At 45.1% G+C, this 21145-nt stretch overlaps 1 protein-coding gene across 1 annotated transcript in view; it reads left to right on the top strand.

Annotated features, from left to right (window-relative positions):
- Window positions 1-21145, top strand: part of LOC133461466 (ras/Rap GTPase-activating protein SynGAP-like) — a 73808-nt gene that overhangs the window by 47728 nt on the left and 4935 nt on the right. Inside the window, exons 15-19 of the mRNA XM_061742398.1 lie at window positions 887-1471; window positions 6529-7050; window positions 16426-16572; window positions 17339-17550; window positions 20052-20124. Of these exons, the coding sequence (XP_061598382.1) occupies window positions 887-1471; window positions 6529-7050; window positions 16426-16572; window positions 17339-17550; window positions 20052-20124 (1539 nt within the window). The remainder of the gene's footprint in view (window positions 1-886; window positions 1472-6528; window positions 7051-16425; window positions 16573-17338; window positions 17551-20051; window positions 20125-21145) is intronic.

The following is a 21145-nucleotide window of genomic DNA, read 5'->3' as shown; positions in this document are numbered from 1 at the left end:
TATCTAATAATATTTATCCATCCAAAAACATTTGGCATGAGGGAGGTTTAGTGCTAGAAAGGAGGTGAAAAGAAAAGACAAACAAATAATATTGTAAGTTGTGACGTCAGCAGCTGATGGGAATCGTGATTTCAGTCAAAAGGAGCGTTCAAGACAGACCGGGTGTCTTTGAGCAGCGATTAAAGGGCAGACAACGTTCCTAAAGGAAGTAATGGAATGGTTATGTCTGTCATTTTACAGTTCATTATGTCAAAAGATTCAAAGAGCCTGGAGGAATGTAATGTGTAAAGGTCATGAATGACCTGATCACCTGTGAGGGAACAATTGTCACCTGAACAACCCGAACGTTACCTTTTAAATGTCGGAACGAAGAGTAGGAACTTTGCAAAGTGGGAAAATCTTTAGCGTCTCAACATTGTTTGGAGTGTCAAAAAGGAAGAAAAATCCAAGGCACTCTTCTTCAATTATAAAAAGCTTTTATTTAAATTGGCTATTTCATGTGGAAAAATTTAAAAAAGTGAGTTACAGCCCACGCGTTTTGGCCACAGCCTTCCACAGGGTGTAACACTCAATACTTTGATTCTCCTTAAATAGGATGATTGAAAACACTCCAAACAAAAAATTGTTTGGAGTGTGTTGCAGAAACTGATCAGAAAAGAAATTACTGCTCTCCAAAGCAGAACAAGTCAAATTAGGGTTTTTTTTTGCAGTATTTTCCATTTTGTCACTAGTTTTTCTGAATTGAAGTTGAACTCGTCAACATCTCAGTATGTCAGAGTTTCTGTGTTTGTCACAAACAATTGTAATTTTAGATCATTCACACATGTTTTTTCTCAATAAAAGACATGGTGGGCTCATGTTTGAATGATTTTTTTGTGCCTCCCAGGTCCACAGCGTAAATAAAAGTGTGTCCATGATGGACCTGCAGGACTCCCGGATGAACAGCATTTCCAACCTGAACTCCGTGGGAGACATGCTCGCCTCGTCTCAAGCCTCCATCGCCGGTCTGGGCCACAGCTTTGGGAACCTGGGCGGGCCTCTGCGCATGGGAGGGCATTTGCCGCCGGGTTCATCCGGCTCTGGTCTGAGACTTAGCCAGATGGGCCACGTGGGGGGCCCCACAGAAGCCATCTCTCAGCAACAGCAGCAGGCGGCAGCGGCGATGCACTTCCCCCTGTCTTTCCAGAACCCACTATTCCATCTGGCTGCCCAGAACTCCCCGGCTCAGTCCCAGCCGGCGCCCCCTCCCCCTCCTCTCCTCCTGGCCCCCGAGCCTGAGAATGGCCACCCCGACTACCAGCACGCCTTTGGCAACAGTGCTTTCTCCCGCAGCGAGGACTTGTCGGCCCTGCGGTCGCAGAGCAGCCTGGTGCAGCCCAGCATCGTCCACTCGCACAGCTACAGCGACGACTTCACCCGGCAGAACCAGAGCAACGACTACGCCTGGCACCAGCTGTCCCTGCAGGTTCAGGTAGGCCACGCTCAGCATCTACATTCTGCTCCCTTTGTCATGTTTGTCAGCATAAAACAATATTGATGCAACAATCTTCTTTATTTATGGGATTTTGTTAACAGCAAGTCAAAAACGTCATTAAAAAAGAGAAATCTCCATGAATAATAATATATAGCCTAATTAAAACTGCAAGCAGCGATGAACGGGCCCTCGCACCCTTGTGCACGTTCAGGCTGCAGTGGAAGCTTGTATGACTTGAATGTAGATTCTTCAGGCCTGGACATTTAGCGGATGACACCAGCCACGACTCTCTATATCAAACCATTCAAAAGTTATGGCAGAAAGTAGGAACTATCATATATATATACCAATCAGAAGAAGGGGCGGGGCTAATTCAAGCCAATGAAGGTCAAGTACTCAATACCGAGTCCGATGACACCACCCACATGTCTTTATCACAACCCATTCAAAAGTAATGGTAGAAAGTAGGAACTATCAAATATGGACCAATCACATGAAGGGGGGGCACGCTTTTTGGCATCTAGCCTCGCCAGGGTAACGCTTTTGATTGAGAAAAGTATTGTGCATCGTCGGAGGATGGAGACGCACATTTTGATGTATAACACACCCGGGTGCACGTTACGGTTCGGGCGAAGAAGCGGCCGAAGAAATGGCATAAATTGCGCCAAAATTACACGATTAATTCAAAATGGCCGACTTCCTGTTCGGTTTCGGCCATGTCGCCAAGAGACTTTTCTTTAAGTTGCGACATGATACAGGTGTGTACCGATTTTCGTGCATGTACGTCAAACCGTATTGTAGGGCTTGAGGCACAAAGTTTTCTAGGGGGACTTTTGGACACGTTTAGGGGGGAAAAAAGGCCCTCATTTCGTCTGGGAAAAAAAAAAAGACAGAAAAAAAAAATTCCTACAGATACAATAGGGCCTTCGCACTGTAAGTGCTCGGGCCCTAATAAGCTACAGCCTAATATACCAGCATGCTTTGTTGGGATACAGAATGTTTAATAATGTTTCATAAAAGGCCTTCTGTTTAGGAGCATAAAATGCAAATGTAAGAGTAATATGGAGAAGCTGTTATGCGTCAGACAACAGCAAAGGCGGGTAATGCTGGTGAACTGTGCAGCTTCAGGCCCATCGCGCTGTGTCCTTGTTTGAACAGAGCTGCTTATTAACTGTCAGCTAACAGTGCAGATAAAAGTGTCAGAACCGCTGATGGTACGCTTAATTAGACTCACTCATCCTTGTCCGGCAGATCTTTTCCAGCATCAATACCGGAGAGCGTTTTCAGAGCGTAGTCATTCAGGAAGCGATCCTTGCAGTGAAACTGATTTTAGCTTGAACAGAGCTGCCAGCTTGTCTGATGGAGATGAGGAGGATGCTTGAATTCTTAGAAAATAGCTTGAAATGAAACAGAATGAGTTGAGCTTTGTGGCTGTGGGCTGTTGGTGTACTCACGGGCTACCGATCCATCACGCCCTTACCGTGCGTCTGTATAAATGATGATGTTTAATGATGCTGTCATGCAGTCTTGAGCTGTTTCTGCTCTCCTGTGTGAGCCTTAATGGAACAAACATCCCAAATCTGCCTGCTTATTAGTACTGATGGTGTAGTTTGGATTGTGATTTATGACTTAATTATCACAACCTATTCTTGCATTCCATCTATAATAATAATTCCTATTTATAACATTCATCAACCCTTGGTGACAAGGGATTCATATTCTTACAAGCTGCATAAACATGGAGGACTAACATATGCACGTATCAAACAATCTTAATTAAATTAAGATTTCTAAATGAATGAAAATCTTAATGAAATTTAGATGTCAAAATAAATGAAAATGTATCAACTAACATAAGATAAAAGTACACTCACTCTCTTGTTTCTTCATCTACATCCTGTCGCGTCTGAGCTGCTCTTTCAGAGATTTTTGTCTTCAGTAAAGAGTAAGACACAGTTAGAGGTCCCACCCGAGCAGGATTAGCAGGATGTGTCTGCTGTAAACGATGTCAACAACTTTCAAATTGATTCATAAAACAGAGTGATACTTTACATTCCGTTATCTTGTCTGCCTGTCATTATCTTTAATCATTTATGGGATTGCTTCATATTTTTCATTTTTACCTTTGGTATCCATCTAATTGGTTATTTTGGTGCAAGATAAAGCAGTGTCGTTATAAAGATTGTTTTTGTGTACAATGTTGAGTCGTTTTCGACACGTCCATTCAGGTATTAATTTAGTTTGTTCAGAGTTTAGAACAGTTATCAGATTGGATGGTTTTAAATGCAAATTTCTAATATTAAATGTAGTTTGTGTGTTAATCAAAGGGACAAATAAGTTAAAATATTTCCAAATGACGTGCTCCGTAATAGCTGTCACACAAACCCTAACCCTAACCCTCTAACTCTAACCTTGTAACCCTAGCCCCTAACCCAGAGGTCGGCAACTCAAAATGTTAAAAGAGCCATATTGGACCAAATATGTCTGGAGCCGCAAAAAATGAAAAGTCTTGTATAAGCCTTAGAATGAAGGCAACACATGCTGCATGTTTCTATATTAGTTATAACTGGGGGAAGATTTTTCTTTTCATTATGCACTTCGAGAAAAAAGTGGAAATGTTGAGAAAAAAGTGGAAATGTTGAGAAAAAAGTGGAAATGTTGAGAAAAAAGTCGAAATTTCGAGAAAAAAGTCGAAATGTCGAGATGAAAAAGGAAAGGAAAAAAAAGGAAGAAAAAGAAGAAAAAAAGGAAAAAAAAAGGTCAAACATTTTTGAAAAAGCTCCAGGGAGCCACTAGGGCGGCGCTAAAGAGCCGCATGCGGCTCTAGAGTCACGGGTTGGCGACCCCTGCCCTAACCCAAACCCATGTCATAAGTCCCAAACATGTAACAAGGTGATGTTTGTGATATGGATGAGGCCGGCCGCTCCAGCGAGCCACACACCCCTCTACATGCATCCTTCCTGGCGCTCATTGGTACACAGTCATGTAGATGTTAGTGCTTCCCTTTGATCGTTTAAGGTTATACTATTATGCAAATACAACCTCAGACAAACACGTTTCGCTGTGGTGTTATTTAACAATAAAATGAAAAGAAGAAAAACATATTGGAGCAATCGTAAGTATCTCCTTGATCCAGTAGCTTTCAGATACATTTTTAGCTGCAATAACTTCATGTAATCTTTCCCTGTGTGACTTTAATGCCCTCTCATATCAATGTTGAGCAATCTTTGCCTCACTCTGACATTTGAGATTCATTGAGATTTTTGGGCATTCACCAGTTCATGGCTCTGTCAAAGCCCCACCACAGCCTTTAAAATGGGCCGTTCCAAAACCTTGTTTCTTTTATCTTATGTATTTCTTTCAGCCATTCTGATGTAGATTTGCCCTCATGCTTCAGAGATACCCAGGTTTCTGCGGTTGCAAATCATATCTCATACCATCTCCCTTAGCCGCTGTGCTTGACAGTGTTTTGCTGAAATGCTGGGCATCACGGCCGAGCAGCTCCACTAGTCCAGCTGTCCATATCACATTGTTCCACAAGTCTTGTGGTTTGTTCAGATGCAGTTTTCCAAACCTCAGTCATGCTTCATTTCTTTGAGACAGAAGAAGCTTTCTGTCGGCAATCCTTCCAAAATAATTGTGCTGTTGTGGACTTGTGTATTTCTCTGAGCATGGCACGGTCTGACCCAAGGAAGACAGGGTTGGATGCTTTCTGGGGAAAATTCAAGTAAATAATCTTCATCTCTGCAGAATACTGAACAACATGTTGGTTGGAAATGATTTCCTAAGCCTTTCCAGACTGATTGGCAGCAAAAATAGCTTCTTAGGTCGTTCCATCTTGGCATTGTGTTAATGTCAAATTAAAAGTATTTGTTATGATCATGATAATAAAAAGGTAATTGCAATACTTGACTGAACACCATTGTTAAAGGACACTGGGAGTTGTAGGACTTTTATCAGCAATTGTGTCAGATGATGCAATAATTGTATGAGATTTTGTTTGTTTGTTTGTTTTGGAAGAGAAAATGTGGAAATCTGGTCAGACTTGAGCAGTGCAGTCTGTTGTGACTCAGCTCAGCATGGGCCAGTACATGCACAGTGTACAAAACAATCTAATACCTCCTTAAACACATTTTAACCACCAGGTGACTGCAATACCTGAATAAGACTGAAACAATATGATGGCACTTTTAAATAAAGATTTGGCTCAACTTATGGCCAGAGGTGGGTAGTAACGAGTTACATTTACTCCGTTACATTTACTTGAGTAAGTTTTGGGAAATGTTTTACTTTTAGAAGTAGTTTTGAATCACTATACGTTTTACTTTTACTTGAGTAGATTTGTGAAGAAGAAACTGTTACTCTTACTCCGCTACATTAGGCTACGTTGAGCTGTTACTTTTCTTTTATCCCTTTTATCCACGTACACGTCAAATCTCATGACATCACTGAGTGATTCTTTGGGGAAAATGTTTGTTTTTGCATGTTTTGTCACATTTACACAGACTCAAACACACACAGAGTTTCTATGAGTTCATGGGCTTGTTCTAGTTCTGCCTGGTTAAAAAAGAAAAGTACAAAGGCTTGAAATTTTGTGCTACTTGTGCTTTTTTAATTTTTTTATTCTGTTATTATTTTATTTATTTTATTATTATTATTTAAGTACTTGAATTTACTTTAAGATTTTTTTAATTTATGTTATTTTTTATTTTTTATTAATTTTATTTTATTATTTTATTGATTTAATTTGCCTGAAGATGATTATTTTGTACTTTTGTCTGTTTGAATGGTTGTGTTAAAAAAATAAATCGGACGTTACTCAACAGTTACTCAGTACTTGAGTAGTTTTTTCACTTAAAGTACTTTTTTACTTTTACTCAAGTAATTATTTGGATGACTACTTTTTACTTCTACTTGAGTCATATTATTGTGAAGTAACTTTTACTTGAGTACAATTTTTGGCTACTCTACCCAGCTCTGCTTATGGCTCAACTTAGTTATTACACATGCTGACTGTCTTTGATAATTTCCCCTCATTTCTTCTCCTCCGTTAGGAATCCCTCCAGCAGCAGCACCTGATGGGAATGACATCTCAGTCGGGCACCGGCACGGGCACCCCGGCCTCCCTGGCAACACCCCCAACTACAGTTCATCATCCCGTCCGCCAGTCGTCCATGGCCCCACAGCACCTGAAATCCCAGCGGTCCATTAACGTTCCCGCCACTGCGACGCCTCCGAGGGTCCGTCCACAGAGCAGGAACCTCCTCCTCGACTCGTCCGACACCAACTTCACCGGCAGTCACCCCAAATCCCGCCAAACTCAGCAGGCGCCGCAACAGCAACAGCAACAGCAACCGCAACATCAGCAGCAGCCTCAACAGGACTCGCAGCTGTCACTGACGGACAGTCCAGCTCCTGGGCTTCCGTACCAGACGAGCTCCGCCAAAGAGAACCAGGCCTCGGCCGCGGCTGCAGAAGAGTCAACAGATACGCCCACGAAAAGCAACAAAAAGCATCAGCCGTCACAGCTGCAGCCGCCGCAGCAGCATCTGCTCAAACCAGTCCCCAATAAACAGGTGACTCCAGCAAGTTTCTAGATGACAGAGGCCGTATCCGAAATCACATACTGTACTACTAGTACGTACTGATTTTGCCAAAATGTAGTGTTGTGCAACTCAGGTAGCTAAGCTGATCAGTTATCAAAGGCTATTAATGAATATTATTAATAATTATTAATAATTAATAAAGTTGACTATTTATCAAATTGTATTATCAAAATGATAATAATTCTCGTAGGGGCACCACCCCCGGGGCCTTACTCCGGGGGAAATTGATAACTAAACAGCAGAAAATCAGTCTCATATGATTTGAATTATCCTGCAGAACAGCAAATCTTACTATATCTTACAGAATAACAATTGAAGGAGTGATGTCCGAGCACTGGTTCTGCTTTAAACAAATCAATTTGTGACCAAATCTTGTATGAAATAACAACAACCACTCATTAAAAATCAATCAGGATTTATTTACATACAGGTGTCAAAAGATGATAAACGCAACACCCCAAATAAACCTGATGGCAGAACTTAAGTATTATAAAACAATTAATTAACTAGGAAAACAACAATCAATAAAAATTAAATGAAAGTTAAATGCATGGAATGGGAAAAAGAAACCAAAGCAATAATAAAAATGATATCACGAACATGTACGGTTTAAAACATGGCTGCGGTGTTTAAAGAAGTCGGGGTATTTAAAGATGGCGGAAACCTCTTTAAGCCACGTGCAGATCTAGACCGGATGTTACTCCCGGTGTTTTAAACGTGACTACGGCAGAAAACAGCGCTTTAAAACATGAATGACTAGCAGAAAGTAGTGACTACAAATTAATGACAACAGTCATGATAATGATGCTGATGTAATCTCAGCTCTGACCACAGATTTAGCTCTGTAACACTCCCAGTTAAACTCATACACCCAGGTCTCAAAACCTCACGCCTCCTCGGGTCTCCGGGTGCCGATCAGGGGTTGCTGCCGGGTCTTTGGTCGGAGTCCGATCCAAGAGTCCTCCCGCCTCTCCCGCTCCTCCTCCTGACTCTGGAATCACGAGAGGACGGGGGGTCCAGCGTGAAGCAGCCGGCGCTCCCCCCCCCGGTCCGGAGGCTATCACGTCGTCTCGGGTGCGCGCGGGGCCGGTCCACTTCTTCAGAGTGCGGGTGCCCGTCGGGCTGAGCGCGTGGCCCCGGGACGGGGCGGCGGGATGCGTCTCGGTTCTGCGCGGGGCAGGCTGGCCACAGGTCCTTTCAGGTGAACTCAAGAGCAGAGAGAGAGAAGTTAGGAAAGAGGAACGGGTCTCACCCTGGGCCGGGGCCGAGCTTCGAAGCGGCTTCCCCCCCCTTTCCAGCCCCCAGGGACCGGGGACACGTGAAACAGGAGTCGGAGCTCCGGATGAAAAGTTGAGACCGAGTTAATGGGAGCGGCTCCGCGGCTTCAACGGGCTGCAGGTCCAACGGAGCGGCCCGGTCCGATGGGGGGCCTTACACCTCCCCCCAGCCGGGGGGAGAAAGGAAGATGGGACCTTGGCCCGGAGCCAAAAGTACGTGCTGACCCACCGGTTGATGAAGGAAAGAAGAGAAAGATGAACGAGCAGCGCAGCGTTTTGATCCTACGCGCGCTGCGGTGACGTCATCGGTGCCTCGTTGCAATTGGATGCGCGCCGCTTGTAGGCGCCGCCCCCCCCACGCAAGGCATGCTGGGGGTTGTAGTTTATGGCAAGGCGGCCATTTTTGGAGGCACATTACAGCCGATCTTCAGCTGAGCAGTTTCAAAGTTGAATATACACATTCCTGTAGCGGAGCAGGCGGGGGGGCAGGGGGGGCGGCCGCCCCGGGCCCACTGCTCCGGGGGGGCCCACTCCGAAGAGGAAAAAAAAAAAAAAAGTGTTCTGAATAAAATAAGGAAAGTTGGACAGTATAACACTTGCGTTCATAAGGATAAAGTTGTTTAAAAAATAAAAATGAAAGAAATAGTCTCTTCTCCCCGTGTGTGTCTGCCTGTCATGCACGGGTTCGCACGCGCATCTGTTTAAGGCGGATTTATGGTTCCGCGTTACACCAACGCAGAAGCTACGGCGGAGGGTGCGCGTCGCCGCGTAACCTACGCCGTACTAATGCGTCGAGCCAGTTGTCGCATCAGAGCCTTAAACTCATGCTGAGTTTCAGCAGCTGAAGTTGATTAAAAACTCTCTCCGGGCTGCATGGGTGAGGCCAGACTACCAAACCTCACCTTGCTCTCTCAATCCAGAGGGACATCGCCGTTGATGAGAGCAAGTTTATTGTGACCAAAAAGACGAGTCATTAAGAAATCCAGTGCTGCGGTTGAGGTTGCCAGATCTGACATGTTCCAGCTCAAATGCAACGTAAAACCCACCGAAATAATGAAAAACCAGCCCGAATCTTACATTCTCTGTTAAAACCATAAATTATTAAATGCGTAATACATTTCATCTTCACATTACTAAATACCCTAAAAAAAAGTTCAGGCTCCAAACAAAAACTACAATAAAATGGAGCAGATTAAAGCAAATATATTATCAGTGAGTTTATTGTGTAAGTTTCTACTTTTCCATAATGTAAACTTTTTTATTGTTAATAATTTCTCCTAAATATTTAGTAAAAACCAGGAAAAGCAGCCCAAATATATATTTTTTTAGCCCAATTGGGCTGAAACCTGCCCAACCTGGCAACCTCACCTTGCTCTCAATCCAGAGGGACTTCGCCGTTGATGAGAGCAAAGTGATTGAAAGGTGAAGAACCGGCTGATGAGATAAAAAAATCGAAATTATGAGATAGAAAGTCGAAATGATGACTTTTTCTCATAATTAAGATTTACCGTGGGGATATTTTTATTTTTAAGGCTAAGATTTCATCTTATTTTTTTGTTTTACTGGCGGAAATGAGCTTCCATAGACATCACTGGATGTCATTTGATTTTTATCTCCAGCTTGATACTTATATTTTAAAGTCTGCATTAGGGTTATAATTAGGTTTGACATAATGACTGGTAAATCCATGGTGCTAGAACCTCATGTGATGGTTCTCACCGTGTCGCTGCTGTTGTTGGAATTGCGGTTGGTTGGGCCTGATCTGTGGCATTTTTAGCGATTATGTTCTAACGGGGATGTTTAGACCACAAGGGCCCATCTAGAATGCTTCGCCCCCCCTAGGCTGGGACCCCTGCTCCGCCCCTGACACATTCACATACATTTTATAAGTTCAGAGTTCACATGGGCATATGGGCGACCCCAACAGTAGTATGTAGTATGTAGTATGCAGTATGCAAACAAAAGCTAAATCTGCAGTATGCGAAAAATACCCGGATGTTTTACTGATTTGGAAAAAATCCACAACTGCGTCAGACCAGTCTACCTCGCCTACTATGTCCCAGAATGCAATGCACCCTTGACCAGACAGCACAATTTTGTGCAATACAAAACAGCGGCGACCGGACCACACAATTTTGTAATTACAAAATACAAAATACAACTTTTCCTGCCTCTGGTCGCCTTTTATACTGTACTTTATTATGCGTCATCAGTACTGTACTGTGCGCGTGATATTATTTTTATTTTTATTATGTTTTATACCAAGTACGTAGAGGTGCTGTCACGGCTCAAAGACAGAGAACCCAAATGCACGACACCAAACACAATCAGAGTCCAAGAGGCTTTAATCAGGGTCAAAGGCAGGCAGGGGTCAAAACCGGGTAGTCAGGCAGATCAGGCAAACAATCCAAGGGGGTAGGCAAAAATCCAAAAACCGGAATCAGGCAGGGTCGCAGACAGGCAGGCAGGCAGAAAACTGATCAAAAATCGGGAACGCTGGAAAGTGAGGCACAAACACTCGACAATCTGGCAAACTAGAAGGTGGAAATGGGCCGGTATATGAGGGGAACTGCTGATGAGGGAAACCAGGTGTGGAGCTGGGCAGGGGAAGCACAGGTGAAGGGAATGAGTGGATTTCTGGCTGATGAGGGTGGCAGGGTCTGGAATGACAGGAGAGTGAGTTAACAAGTAAAAAACAAATCAAACTGAGAAACCATGACAGAACCTCCCCCTCAAGGGACGGCTCCCGACGTCCCACCAGGCTGGTCGGGATGAGCACGGCGGAAGTCCCGGATGAGAGTGGGATCCAAGATCCTCTGTGTAGGAACCCAGCAGCGCTCCTCAGGGCCGTAGCCCTCCCAGTCCACCAGATACTGATAGCCCCTCCCACGGCGACGGGACCGAAGGAGGCGCCGCACCGTGTAAACCGGACCACCCCCAATGAGCCGGGGGGGCGGCGGGGGCCTGGAGGCGGGTTGAAGGGGACTCTCCTTGACCGGCTTGAGGCGAGAAACGTGGAATGTGGGATGAACCCTCATGGAACGAGGGAGGCGTAGTCGAACGGCTGCTGGGTTGATAACCTTTGATATGGGGAAGGGACCCACAAAGCGGGGCGCTAGCTTTTTGGATTCCACCCTTAATGGCAAGTCCCGGGTAGAAAGCCAGACCTTCTGACCAGGGGCGTACTGGGGGGCTGGGACGCGACGCCGGTTAGCATCCTTACGGTACCGGTCAGAGGTGCGAAGCAGTGTGGAGCGGGCCTGCAGCCAGGTTCGCCGACACCTGCGAATAAAGGCCTGGACAGATGGGACTGTGATTTCTCCCTCCTGGGTCAGGAAAAGCGGAGGCTGATATCCCCGGGAACACTGGAAAGGTGAGAGTCCAGTAGCAGTGCTGGGAAGGGTATTGTGGGCGTATTCCACCCACAACAGCTGCTTGGACCAGGATGAGGGGTTACGGGACGTGAGGCAACGCAGGGCCGTCTCCATCTCCTGATTCATCCTCTCCGTCTGGCCATTGGACTGAGGGTGGAAGCCTGAAGAGAGGCTGACGGAGGCACCCAAGAGCCTGCAAAACTCACGCCAAAAACAAGAGGTAAATTGGGGCCCCCGGTCAGAGACAATGTCCCTGGGGAGGCCATGAAGACGGAACACATGATGAAGCATCAGTTCAGCAGTTTGTTTGGCAGATGGTAGCTTGGGTAATGGAATGAAGTGAGCAGTTTTGGAGAAACGGTCAACCACAGTGAGTATTACAGTGTTACCATCTGAGGGAGGAAGCCCGGTGACAAAATCCAGGGAGATGTGGGACCAAGGCCGATGAGGAACTTTTAGAGGAAGTAAGAGGCCAGCAGGAGCCTGCCGAAGACTCTTATTCTGGGAGCAGACCTGACAGGCAGCGACAAACTCTCTGGTATCCTTCTCCATGGAAGCCCACCAGAACCGTTGCTTAAGGAACACCAGGGTGCGGGCGACACCGGGGTGACAGGCCAGGGGTGAAGAATGGCCCCACTGAAGAACCTCAGAGCGAAGGCTGGCAGGCACAAAGAGGAGGTTATTGGGGCAATTACTGGGGGCAGGAAACTGAGAGCTTGCCTGTTTGACCTTGTCCTCCACAGGCCAAGTAATGGCACCAACCACGCAGGCAGACGGAAGGATCCCCTCAGGTGCGGCCTGGGGCTCCATGACCTGGAACTGGCGGGACAGGGCATCGGCCTTTGTGTTCTTGGACCCTGGGCGGTAAGAGAGAGTGAAATTGAACCGATTGAAAAACAACGCCCACCTGGCCTGGCGGGAGTTCAGTCTCTTGGCAGAACGGAGGTACTCTAAGTTTTTGTGGTCGGTCCATACGACAAACGGCAGCTCCGCCCCCTCCAGCCAATGCCGCCACTCCTCCAAAGCCAGCTTGACGGCTAGTAACTCACGGTTGCCGATGTCGTAATTCCTCTCTGCGGAAGACAACTTGCGCGAAAAAAAGGCACAAGGGTGAAGTTTATGATCCCTAGCAGACCGCTGAGAGAGGACAGCCCCCACACCAGAATCAGATGCATCCACTTCTACCAGAAACTGAAGTGAGGGATCCGGGAGAGTGAGTATAGGAGCAGAGGTGAACAAAACTTTCAACTCACCGAATGACCTCTCCGCCTCGGGGGACCACACAAAAGGGGAGTTGATGGAAGTGAGAGCTGTGAGGGGGGCTGCCACAGCGCTGTAATTTCTTATGAACCGCCGGTAAAAATTGGCGAAGCCCAAGAAGCGTTGCAGTTCCTTCCGGGAGGAAGGAGAGGCCCAATCCCGAACAGCCTTTACCTTGGCAGGATCCATCTGGAGGCCCCCCTCCTTGATAATGGAGCCCAGGAATGAAACCTCCGATGCGTGAAACTTGCACTTTTCGGCTTTCACGAACAGGTGATTCTCCAGGAGCCTGCGGAGGACACCTCGCACATGCTGAACATGCTCCTCCCTGGACTTGGAAAAGACGAGGATATCATCCAGATAAACAAAAACACAGGTATTGAGCAAGTCCCTGAGGACGTCGTTAACCAGAGCCTGAAAAACCGCAGGAGCATTAGTGAGCCCGAATGGCATGACCAAATACTCGTAGTGGCCCTGGGGAGTGTTGAACGCCGTCTTCCACTCGTCACCCTCCCTAATGCGTACCAGGTGATACGCATTCCTGAGGTCCAGCTTGGTAAACACCGTGGCACCCTGCAACAGCTCAAAAGCAGAGGAGATGAGTGGGAGGGGGTACCTGTTCTTCACAGTAATGTTGTTCAGACCACGATAATCAATGCAGGGGCGCAGCGTCCTGTCCTTCTTATCCACAAAGAAGAATCCGGCCCCAGCCGGAGATGAAGATGGACGGATGAGGCCTGCTGCCAACGAGTCATTGATGTACTTCTCCATGGCCCTGGTTTCTGGAGCGGACAGGGAGAAGATACGGCCCCTGGGTGGAGAAGTGCCAGGCAGGAGGTCGATTGCGCAATCGTAGGGCCGATGCGGGGGCAAGGAGGAGGCACGAGCCTTGTTAAACACCTCCTTGAGGTCCATGTACTCTGGAGGAACCTCAGACAAATCTGGAAACTCAGATGAAGGGGAGTTACAGGGAGTGACAGGCAGAGCAGATCTGAGGCAGACAGCATGGCAATGAGAGCTCCACTGAGAAATGATCCCTGAAGACCAGTTTATGTGAGGGTTGTGTCGTTTCAGCCAGGGATAACCCAATATGACAGGTAAACTGGGTGCATGAATTAAGTGAAATGTAAGTGTTTCATGATGGTTACCTGACATGCCAAGGTGAACCGGAGCCGTGCGGTGAGTTACGGAGCAGAGCCGACGCCCATCAATTGCGTTGGCCGGGACAGGCTTGGATAGGAGCTCCCGCTTGATTCCCAATTGGGCTGCCAAGGAACTATCCATAAAATTGGCGTCGGCACCAGAGTCGATGAAGACCGTCACCACATGAGTCTGACCAGTTACAGTCAATCTTCCAAAGACCAAAGGGCGAGAGGGCATTTCTGACTCAAAGATCCGGCTCACCAGCACCCCCGGAATTACTGGTGATTTTACCAGTAATTTTACCTGGCAGGAAGCCACAAAATGTCCAACCTGGCCACAGTACATGCACCTGTTTTCCCGCAGGCGGCGCTGGCGTTCTGCCAAGGAGAGATGAGTCCGCCCCAACTGCATGGGCTCCGGATAATCATTAGAAGCGGACGGGGGAGCTGAGACAGGAACCGCGGCCGGTAGGTGAGGGAACCCCCGGAGTACGACGGACTGGGCTCTCTCCCTCTTCCTCTCTCTGAGGCGTCCATCCACCCGAATGGCGAGAGCGATCAGGGCATCCAGGCCGATGGGCAGATCTCTGGCTGCCAGCTCATCTTTAATTGAATCAGAGAGACCATGATAAAACGCATCATAGAGTGAATCAGCATTCCACTTACTTTCAGCTGCCACCGTGCGAAACTCAATGGAATAATCGGCCACACTTCGTCCCCCCTGAGCCAGGGTGAGGAGACCACGAGCCGCCTCTCTCCCCGGTGTAACGTGATCAAAAACCTTCTTCAGCTCGTCTGAAAAAAGTTTCACTGAGGAACAGATCGGGGATTGCCTCTCCCACTCCGCGGTTCCCCAGTCCCTGGCTCTCCCTGTGAGCTGGGAAATGATGAAGGCCACCCGGGCCCTCTCCGACGGATAGGAAGACGGCTGGAGCTCGAAGAGGAGAGAGCATTGAGTGAGGAACGGCCGGCATGTTCGTGGCTCACCGGAGTACCGCTCTGGAGGCGGAAGCCGAGCCTCAGGTGCTGGAGGTCGGGTCGAAAAGAAAAGCTGGTTCATCTGCTCCCGGATGGCGTCTAAACACCGGTCCTGACGAGCGGCAAACTCCTGAAGTCCTCCGGCAACATTGGAGAGTTCCTCCTCATGACGCTGAATAGCAGCAGCCTGAAAAGACAGCGCGTGCTGTACTGGATCTGGATTTGGGTCGGCTGGGTTCATGCTTTTGGCCAGATTGTACTGTCACGGCTCAAAGACAGAGAACCCAAATGCACGACACCAAACACAATCAGAGTCCAAGAGGCTTTAATCAGGGTCAAAGGCAGGCAGGGGTCAAAACCGGGTAGTCAGGCAGATCAGGCAAACAATCCAAGGGGGTAGGCAAAAATCCAAAAACCGGAATCAGGCAGGGTCGCAGACAGGCAGGCAGGCAGAAAACTGATCAAAAATCGGGAACGCTGGAAAGTGAGGCACAAACACTCGACAATCTGGCAAACTAGAAGGTGGAAATGGGCCGGTATATGAGGGGAACTGCTGATGAGGGAAACCAGGTGTGGAGCTGGGCAGGGGAAGCACAGGTGAAGGGAATGAGTGGATTTCTGGCTGATGAGGGTGGCAGGGTCTGGAATGACAGGAGAGTGAGTTAACAAGTAAAAAACAAATCAAACTGAGAAACCATGACAGGTGCACTAAATAAAAACCCAAACATATGTAGCTTAATAAAATAAAATGAAATTCAATAGACTGATATATTCATTTTAATACATTTATTAAAATTGTGACAGCTCTGATGTACGGACAGAGCAGCAGCTGCTTCTGGGGCTCCAGTAAAAACATGAAGCTTCACTTTATATTCAGACAAACTAATGTGGCAGCTACAACTGTTAGATTTCATCTATTAAACCAACATCTTCCTAAATGATTTATTTCAGCCAGCGGTAATTCTCCACAGAGCTGCAGGTCAGTTCATTGGATCACTTTCTCCCCGGGACGACGGCGCAGATCGACCCGGCGATCACGTCTGTTCTCCGGCTGTGATCTGCTGCTGCTCCGAGCCGGCGGCTCTTCTCATCGCCGAAAACATCGGAGCAAATTTCTTAACAGGCGTTATTTGGATAAACTGAGCCTGGTCTGCTGGAGCGGCGTACTGAATCGTTCATTTAGTAGGCAGTATACAGTACATACTGATGCAGTATGTAGCATGTAGTATGTTAGTATGCGATTTATGATACAGTCAAAGAGATGCTTGATTAGTTAGACAAGGTCTGAAATGATGAACCTCTGTGCCGTTTCAGGGAAACAGCCAGGGCATGAATGAGCGGACAGTGGCGTGGGTTTCCAACATGCCCCATCTCTCTGCCGACATCGAGAGTCTGCGGCCGGACCGGGAGGGCCAGCTCAAAGAATACTCCAAGAGTATGGATGAGTCAAGACTGGAGAGGGTCAGCACCTTTTAACATCACCCGTTCTTAATTATAACCAGTTTACTTCACTTTGAAAATGTATTCTTTTTCCCAGGTGTCAGTAAAAACAGTGCACTGCAAAAACTCAAAATCTTACCAGAAATATTTGTCTTATTTCTAGTTAAAATGTCTCATTTTTTGCCAATAAATCTCATTACACTTAAAACAAGAGTAATTACCAGAAAAATAATGTGTTATTTGACAATTTTCACCTGTTTCAAGTAAATTTTCACTTGAAATAAGTAGAAAAATCTGCCAGTGGGACAAAATTTATCTTCTCATTACAAGCAAAAAAATCTTGTTCCACTGGCAGATTTTTCTACTTATTTTAATTGAAAATGTACTTGAAACAGGTGAAAATTGTTGTTTTTTTCCAGTGATGAGTCTTGTTTTAAGTGTAATGAGATTTTTTTGACTAAAGATTAAACATTTTAACTAGAAATAAGACAAATATTCTTGGTAAGATTTAGAGTTTTTGCAGTGTATAGATTAAACTCTGCAATATAAGAGTATAATCCACACCTGCAGCCGTTTCTGGTTTTCTGACCAAAGCATTTAGTGTTAAGAAGAGTTTTTTAGAATCCTAATATGTTGGCAGCAACTGCCAATAAAGACAAATTAGATATATAAAACAGAAAAAGGTATTTTTCCCCATGTATTCCTCTCCCTGCTTCCCCGAGAGGGAAAGCACAATGGAGCAAGGATGGCATGACAAAAAGGGAAACATGTTCCCATTGTCTTTCAGGTGAGAGAATACGAAGACGAAATTCATAACTTGAAGGAGCGTCTGAAGATGTCCCATCGCAAACTTGAGGAATATGAGCAGAGACTCATGAGCCAGGAACAGCAGACCAGCAAGATCCTGATGCAGTATCAGAACCGGCTGGAAGACAGCGAGCGCCGCTTAAAGCAGCAGCAAGTGGAGAAAGACTGTCAAATCAAAGGCATCATCAACAGGTGATTAGTGTTCAGGTTGCACCAAGCCTGTCACAGGTACTGCTCAGCTTACTCCTTTTGCATAAAAAGGACATTCATTTTATCCAGACAAGGACTGTGTCAGCAAAAGGCATGGCAGTGTAGGAACGTGCATGCAAACACACAAAACACCAGTAAATTAGGAAAATATTTCATTTCAAAACATGCACCAAGTACAATACGAGCTAATAATGAAATGCACTGCTAATGTTCATTACACATGTACATAAAAATGTACCGCAAAGTAGTGCAAAAGACAAGGGAAAGGTTTCTGGGGTATTGTAAAAGGAAATGGACCTACATGAGTGGCCTGCAGAGTTGACCTCTCAACTCTTTCAGAGATGTGAATGGAATCTACTTTAGCATTGTGGTGGTTTTTGTTACAATAAGGTGCACATGAAGACTTGGCTTCCTACCAAGTGAGTTTTAGCTCCTCCTATTTCCACTTTGCAGATGTTTATTAAAATATACCCCCATGTCCTAATTAGCTGCACAGAGAAACAAGCGTCAGTCTACTTTCCTTCGCCCCGATCAACCTCACGGGCTCAGAGACACTCCGTGCTTTTACTTTTGAAGCAATGTGATTCGCCTGCGACGCTGTCAGCAACAGATAAACGGAAGAACTTGTGTAAGTGATCACAATATCAATAATTGAACTACATCCTGCTATACTAAAGCTTGTGAAAATACGGCAGGATGCTGATTCGTCAGAGACTTTTCCTGATTGGGGGGGGCACTGGAGTTGAGTTGATGAATTTTAGGTTCAATAAACATCTTAGATTATCATCTGACTTCAAATTTGCACCCAAAAACACTTTTGTGATTTCAGGTTGCATTTTAAAGTGACTTATATATATTTCAAATTATGATCGTTATACCCCTGTGTGGATTTCTTATGAACACATTCAACAGACTTAAGTTGATTTAAGAAAATCAACTTAAGTCTTGATTAAGAAAATGGATCAAAAGCCCATTTAAATAACATTAACCCGGCATTTCCTCGGCTTCAGACAGTTTTTAGTTAATATTTCTTGCTCTGTACATCATCCATGTGCCGGTATTTGGCGCCATAATGACAGTCCGTGCTGGTGGTTTTTAAGAGTTGTCATGCTGATGACTCATCTTGCATTAAGGAGCAAATACTGACTTCACTCCTCAACACACTGTAACATTTTTATATTTTATTTTCCTTCCTTTCCGCTGTGATATTAATGCAAACATTGTGTGGGGTGAAAGCCTCCCCAGCTGCTGTTTTTACTCAATATACAGAGAGAAATAGCTCTCCAGTATTGTTTTCGTGGCAATTTTGCACAAAAGCCGTATCGGATATACAGGCTAGAAAAAGCCTTAGCTTTTATTAAATTTTACTGACTCGTGGCTTTGTTTTGCACCCTCTTTTTTCTGCCATAGTTTGACTGCATGTCCGTAACGGTGGGTGCTGTGCCTTCGTCATCAGAGCACAGAACTCAAATTGTTGTCGCTCATCGAAACATCAATCCCCTGCACCAACGGGGAAGAGAAACCCCCTTAAAGCTTAACTAAAGGCAAATATGCTCAAAATCCCTGAATGTACAACTATTCTTTGGTGACACCAAAACCATACACGTCATAAAATACTTCATACTTGCACTGCAAAAACTCAAAATCTTAACAAGAATATTTGTCTTATTTCTAGTTAAAATGTCTCATTTATAGTTAGAAAAATCTCATTACACTTTAAAAATCACTGGAGAAAACAACAATTTTCACCTGTTTCAAGTAAATTTTCACTTAAAAATGTAATTTCATCAATGAATCAATGAATGTGGTTTTACTGCTATTTCAACATTTAGAGTCATCACCAGAAAAATAACACCAGAAAAATAACTTATTTGACAATTTTCACCTGTTTCAAGTAAATTTTCACTTGAAATAAGTAGAAAAATCTGCCAGTGGAACAAAATTTTTTTGCTTGTAATGAGAAGATAAATTGTGCTTTTTCTACTTATTTCAAGTGAAAATGTACTTGAAACAGGTGAAAATTGTCAAATAACAAGATATTTTTCTGGTAATTACTCTTGTTTTAAGTGTAATGAGATTTTTTGACTACAAATTAGACATTTTAAATAGAAATAAGACAAATATTCCTGGTAAGATTTTGAGTTTTTGCAGTGTGACAATAAAGACGGAGAAAAGTAAGACGGATTGAATGTGATCCGACCCGTCGTGGAAGGTTAACTGGTGACCGAACCCTCACAAATAGACGGACCAAACTTCACTGCCCACACGCTCATTCCACATGTTCTGTATGTCAACAGCTGAATCTGAAGGAAGCTCAGATTCAGCTCCAAGAAGCTCAGAGGATAGCTGAATGTGTTCACAAACTTCTCCAGACCTTAATATCATCATATGGCCACATAATCCTACAATAATCTGAAGAACACCGGCTTCTTAATTCTACTTTTGTCATCCGGTATTGTTTCTTTCTATTTTCCTGTTGTTAGACTCATGGCTGTGGAGGATGAGCTGAGAGGGGGTGCCATTCCTGATATTAAGCCTCGAATCCTCACAGACCAGGTTTGTGCCTGTGTCTACATCTTTTATCATCGCTCTTAAAACAAACATGTCCTAAAACAGTTTGCTTCATCCTTGCATCATATCGTGAGCTTTTTGCCGAAGCTGGCGCAGGTGGAGGTGTAAGCGGCTGCCATACACATCATCTGCTCCCATCCTTCACCACGCATATATGTTGCATCCCAAATCACATTTCACTACATCCCGCTCACCCCAGAGGGGAGAGCACTGCGGATCCTTGAGAACAGGGGCAGGTTTAATGTCATTTTACGCGTCTTCAAGACAACAATAAAAACAATAACAACAACCCTCTATGTCATTGACATTGAACTCATCATTACTGAGTCACCAGCAGCATTAGCGTAAGTGAGGGTCATGAATTCATCGTGTGGGCTGAAGTGTGATGCAGGTGAAGAGGCTGAAACAACGCTTGCTATCCTTGAAAGACGCTGTCACATCCTTTTGCAGCTTTCAGTGTCAGGAGTAAATAGATTAAATTGTGCCTCCAAAGAAGAGCAAATATTGAGAAGCCTCTACATTGGTCCCGCTGGGAGATTTTACTTCAAGTCGGTGTCTAAAATGATGTCCAATCGCTTCAACAGTCGGGCGAGGATTAGTCTACAGGTTCATAGTACGATTAGTAGCAAAATATTAGCTAAATCTTTTAATGCTGAATATTGGAGCCGTGATAAAGAGGGATCAATACATCAAATATATTGTTCAACTAAGACAAGATATCAAAAAGTTGCAGTCTAATAAGAAAGTGGAAGAAAAAAACCTCAATCTGTCAACAAAAACTTAAAAATCTGTCCTTTTCCAATGTTTGAGAAACCTTAAAGCCTGGGATATACTTGGAGTTCAGTTCAAAAGTTGTTCTAATCTGCTACGGCTACTACCGCTGCTACTACCGCTACTACTAAGGGCCAATCCCAATACACTCCCTACTTTCTACCACTAGCCCTCACTCACTACCACTAGCCCTAAAAATGAAGCCACAAATTTTAGGGCCCTTGTAATCTTCCCA

Source organism: Cololabis saira, chromosome 15, assembly GCF_033807715.1.
Source record: "Cololabis saira isolate AMF1-May2022 chromosome 15, fColSai1.1, whole genome shotgun sequence".
NCBI lineage: Eukaryota > Metazoa > Chordata > Actinopteri > Beloniformes > Belonidae > Cololabis > Cololabis saira.
This window is presented reverse-complemented; position numbering and strand designations above follow the sequence as displayed.